This window comes from Cebus imitator, unplaced genomic scaffold (assembly GCF_001604975.1).
Source record: "Cebus imitator isolate Cc_AM_T3 unplaced genomic scaffold, Cebus_imitator-1.0 Scaffold237, whole genome shotgun sequence".
Lineage (NCBI taxonomy): Eukaryota > Metazoa > Chordata > Mammalia > Primates > Cebidae > Cebus > Cebus imitator.
Window position 1 is genome coordinate 1634471 of NW_016107552.1, and position 5332 is coordinate 1639802.

Below are 5332 nucleotides of genomic sequence, written 5' to 3' on the forward strand. Positions count from 1 at the left end.
CGGCTCACCGCAACCTCCGCCTCCTGGGTTCAGGCAATTCTCCTGCCTCAGCCTCCTGAGTAGCTGGGATTACAGGCACGTGCCACCATGCCCCGCTGATTTTTTGTATTTTTAGTAGAGACGGGGTTTCACCATGTTGACCAGGACGGTCTCGATCTGTTGACCTCGTGATCCACCCGCCTCGGCCTCCCAAAGTGCTGGGATTACAGGCGTGAGCCACCGTGCCCGGCAAGCAGAGAGTTTAAGGCAGGCTCTGGCCAGATGCTCTACGTTCTTCTTCCCAATGACATTGCTAATATTGGCCCATTTCAAGATGAAACTGAGGCTTGGTGAGGAAAGAGACTGAACAGCCCTTGTCACACTGTTTGAAGAGGCGACATGAGACTTTCAACTCTGGGACATTTGACTCCCCAGTGTCCACTTGAGGGGCTTGGGCCTCCCCAGGACGCAGCAGTGGCAGAACTCACAGCACAGGCCACTGGCCTGAAGGAGGTAAGCCTCTCAGAAGGGTAGGCCGTGTTGCCGCTCCAGGCATCCCAGCTCGGGTATTCGCCCTGTTCCAGAACGTACTGCTGCCCTTGGAAGCCAGCATGCTCGAAGCCCACCCACCTGCAGACAGAGGATAGAGTGTGCAGGAGGTAAGCGCCCCCCTCACCCTGCATTCTAGACCAGCACATGGGTCTAGATCGGTCACAATCACAACCCTTCAGGGGTGATTGTGCCCGCAGAAAACACTCGGCAATGTCTGGAGATATTTTTTGTTGTCACGACTAGGGCAGGGGCTGCAATGGCCATCTGGAGGGCAGAGGCCAGGGATGCTGCTAGGCATCCCATAAAGCACAGGCCAGCCTTTCCTGCAAAGGATAGTCCAGCCGAAAATATCGGTCGTGCTGAAGTTGAGGAACCCTGTTCTAGACCTACACCTGACCTGCTGTGTGTGCCATAGGTACCTTGCACCTTTGTCCGTGTCCACGGAGGCCACGGAGGCAATGCTGACCGCAGACTGACCTCAGCCTTGGTGGAATTCCCTGTGATCCTGCCAGGGTGTAGGGAGACTCCCTTCTTAATGTCTTAAGACCTATGCTTGGAATGCTGGGACATGGACTCTCTTTTCCCCTCTGGACTTAAAAAAAGAAGTGAGAGAAGTCTTTCGCTGCCCCACAGGTGGCTGCAGCGGGCTATCGCTGAAGCATAAAAGTGGATCTTCAGCCACGGGGATCCCACCATTTCTGCTGCCTGTCATCTGGCCCCCCTTGTTTTGGTGTCACCCCGTAGGACAAGGGACACAGGAGGCTGACACCATGTGCACCTTGCCTTTGCTGTCTGTGTAAGTAATAAACTGAATCTATCCGAGTTCATTGTCTGCTTACTGGCTGAGTCTGTAAGCCTGCTGGACATACCCCTCCCTAGAAAGCCTCTGTTCTCATCTGATCCCCTTTCCCCACCTGCACAAATCAGAAGCTAAAAGAGTAAAAATCACCCAAGATGACCTCAGGTGGCACTCACAGGCATAGCATTAAGTGACTCCAAATCTCCTTTCTATCTACTTTCCAACCTTCCAAAACCTTTTATCTAATATGGTAGCCACTGGCTACATCTCCTACTTTCCAACCTTCTAGAACCTTCTATCCAATATGGTAGCCACTGGCTACATCTCCTTTCTACTTTCCAACCTACTAGAACCTTCTATCCAATATGGTAGCCATTGGCTACATCTCCTTTCTAGCAACTTTCCAATCTTATAGAACCTTCTATCCAATATGGTAGCTACTGGCCACATCTCCTTTCTATCCACTTTCCAACATTCTAGAACCTTCTATCCATAGCTACTGGCCACATCTCCTTTCTACCTACGTTCCAACCTTGTAGAACCTTCTATCCATAGCTACTGGCCATGTCTCTTTTCTATCCACTTTCCAACCTTCTAGAATCTTCTATCCAATATGGTAGCTACTGGCCACATCTCCTTTCTACGTTCCAACCTTCTAGAACCTTCCATCTAATATAGTAGCTGCTGGCCACATGTAGCTAAATTTAAACGTAAATAAATTAAGATTAAATTAAAAATTCAGTTCTCTAGTCATGTTGGCTACCTTTCAAATCCTCAATGTTCACATCTGGCCAGTAGCTCTGAAATGGACACAGCAGGTGTAGAACATCTCCATCATTGCAGAGAGGTCCACTGAATGGTACTGGTCTAGAAAGTCTTGGTGTGTTATTAGTGTGTCCTTAACACCTCTCTACATCTCCTTAATCTCTCTCTGTCTCTCTCTCTCTTGTTTTTTTTTGCAAAAAAATGATCAGGTCACATGCTTAGCAGCGAGACGATTTAGCTAAAAATTAATAGCATTTAAAACACTACCTTTATTTTTACAATTACCTTCTACTTATGGTGAGTGATGTTGGCTTTCAATGTATGGCTAGGAGGGATATTTTTACACTCAACACTGGATTCTACAGAGTTTCTCCTGCAGGGCTGCCTCATCCAGTGGGCAGGGTCTGTGCAAATGACACCCTCCTACTGTCGGGCAGTGTGCAACCTGCATAACCTTATATGGCAGTCCTGCACACTCCTCAGCACTTCAGGAGGGCACACCAGTAAGAGCCTAGGAAGAGAGGACCTAGACTATCTGAAAGTCCCAGCACCCCTTTCTAGGTCCCTTCCTGTCCACCCTCTACCGCAATTCAGTATCCCCCTAGACTCACGCTCCACTCAGCACTTTCAAAGATCGCACAGTCTCGAAGCCAAGGTCCAGCACGCTGGGGCACTCGGCTGTGAACTCATGTCGCCGGCCCTGGAAGCCGTCCTGGTCCCACACCATCATCTGTGCCAGAAAAAAAAAAGGTGAAGATCCACATCAGAGTCCCATGGAGGGTGAGGGGTTGGGGGCTGACTCCAGCATCTGGCAGGTAAAGCGGGGATTGCAAACTCAGATGCCTCCAGGAGCCAGGCAGGCAGGGGCGGTGAGGACTGTGAAGAACTGCAGAGCACAGGTGCCAGGTAAATGGGTGGCCACCAATGGTTGCCAAGTGGGAATATGGGCCAGACCTTCCAATTTCCCAAGACAGTCACTAGTTCGGGACTTTTACGTGGTTCTTCCAAGCTTTTAAAGGCTGACGATAAATTCAAAAGCTTTACAAAAACAAACAAACACAGAGATGGTCAAAGCAGTCATACCCAAAGACTGCACTCTTTGCCCAAGTGGAGCAGGTCAACTTTGGGAACCAGAAGACCCAAGTTCACATCTAATCTCCCTGTATGTGACATACAAGTCCCTTCTTGATTCTGAGCCTTGATTGTACCTCTGTGAAACAGGCATTCATAACGTCCTTCTCCTAGGATTCCTGGGGACCTGAACCCTCCCACATGCCCTGGACACCCCCTCCCCATGCCTCTTCCTACCTTCCAGTGTCCCGCTGACTTGGTGCATTGCAGGGTCATCGTGGCCCCTTCCTACAGAAAAGAAGAATGTCACCATCTCCCAGCCTGACCCTCAGCTCTCCTCCTTACGCAGAGGGCTAGTTTGGACCTGGTCAGGATCCAGATAAGAAGTCCAGCAGTGACTGGGCTAGGGCCAATGTGTGGCTTTGGCCTGTCTCTCTCCTGTCCTTTCCATCTGTCACTAATGCCATCTTCCATCCTGTCCCATCTCAAAACTCACCCGTGCTGGGTCTCTTTGCCTCTGAGCCCAACTTCGTATTCTTGTTATGGGAAATTTTCTGTGGCTGCTGGTGGGTGGGTGCATCGCCCCAGTGAGTGCTAAAATGCTCAGCGTAAAAGAACCCTTTCAAAGACAGCACCTAACTCGCAGAGGTAGCTCTAATGGTGGAAATTTAGGCAACAGGGCTACAGGAATAATTTTGATTTTAAATGAGGGGAGCAGGTGCTGGTCTTGATGGTCGGGGCTTATCCTTGGTTGGGATGAGGATGGCATTCAGGATGACACAGTGACATCCCTAGGACTAGGGACCTGGGCTCCTCTCCTCCCGGGGATGCTCACTCAGAACTTTGATCCCACCCCCTTCTCCAAACCTGGGACTTACCGAGATAGGCCCAGGGAACATGTGAGATCTGAGACCAGCCGAGGTCAGGCTCTTATAGGCAGGGAGGGAAGAGGGGCCCCTGGGAGACAAATCCCCGACTCAGCAACTGGGCCACAGAAACAAAAGCCAGCCCTGGCTGAAGAGCCAATGGCAAACTGTCAGCAGCTCTGGCTTTAGAAGGGAGGGAACAGATCAGATCACCACCCCCAGGGATCAACCACGAAGAAGGAGAGAGGTGGAAGATTTGCCTTCATTGGCCCCACAGGGCTCCTGACTAGAGCAGGAGAATGAGCACTAGATGAGGAGTCCAGAAGCTTCCTTCCTAGCTGTGTGAGCTTGAGCGAGTCATTTCCCCTCAATTTCTGCCTATAAAATGGGGCAGAAACAGACTATATCACAGAGTCATTGCAAGGTTATATAACATGCCTGGTACTGAATAAACATTGAGGAAATGCCTATTCCTTTCCTACTCTGGTTCCTCTTTCTCTTCCAGTTGAAAGCAATCAGGACAGGCTGCCTGTTGGAGGAGGCATTGGAACGAGACTCTGAAGGGTGGGGAAGATTTGTACAGAGTGAGAAGGAAGGAGAGGCATTCGAAGAAAAAGTTCAGAGGTGGGAACTTGGGGCACGTGTACAAGAAAGAGCTCGTAGCCCAGTTGGCCTGGAGCTCAGGAGACCTGGAGGGAAACGAGGCAGGAGAAGAGCCCAGGGCCTGCCGGGTCCGCAGACGAGTCCAGATGGCTCTGGGGGCAGCATAAAGGAACTGTTGGTTGCAAACATGCTTTGCAGACTGTAGCACATTTGCCAAATATCCAGGACTTGTACAGTTTGCTGTGTGCCTCTTGTCCCTAAATGCTGCCCTCTGAATTGGCCTAAGAGGAGCCTCTGACAGCAGAGGAAAGAGCATGACTGGAAACCCGATCATCCGAGATGAAATCCAGCCCTGCTTCTTACCACCTGGGTGACCTGGAGGGTATCTGAGTCCTGACACCTATAAAGTGGCCACACCCGTTTCCTTTCGGGGCTGTGAAACGCAGCTCTCTCAAACGCATGACTTTAGGCTGGGTGCAGTGGCTCACGCCTGTAATCCCAGCACTTTAGGAGGCCAAGGCGGGTGGATCATCTGAGGTCAGGAGTTCAAGACCAGGCTGGCCAACATGGTGAAACGCCGTCTCTACTAAAAAATACAAAAATTAGCCGTGTGTGGTGGCAGGTGCCTTTAATCCCAGCTACTAGGGAAGATGAGGCAGGAGAATTGCTTCAACCTGGGAGGCAGGAGTTGCAGTGA

The 5332-nt window shown here is 50.7% G+C and overlaps 1 protein-coding gene across 1 annotated transcript in view; it reads right to left on the minus strand.

The window, feature by feature from the left end:
• Positions 1-4107, minus strand: part of CRYBA4 (crystallin beta A4) — a 7803-nt gene extending 3696 nt beyond the window's left edge. The window contains exons 1-4 of the mRNA XM_017498038.2: positions 4045-4107; positions 3404-3454; positions 2707-2825; positions 468-609 (exon numbers count right to left, since the gene is read on the minus strand). Of these exons, the coding sequence (XP_017353527.2) occupies positions 468-609; positions 2707-2825; positions 3404-3454; positions 4045-4065 (333 nt within the window). The 5' untranslated portion in view covers positions 4066-4107. The remainder of the gene's footprint in view (positions 1-467; positions 610-2706; positions 2826-3403; positions 3455-4044) is intronic.
• Between the last annotated feature and the right edge of the window lie 1225 nt (positions 4108-5332).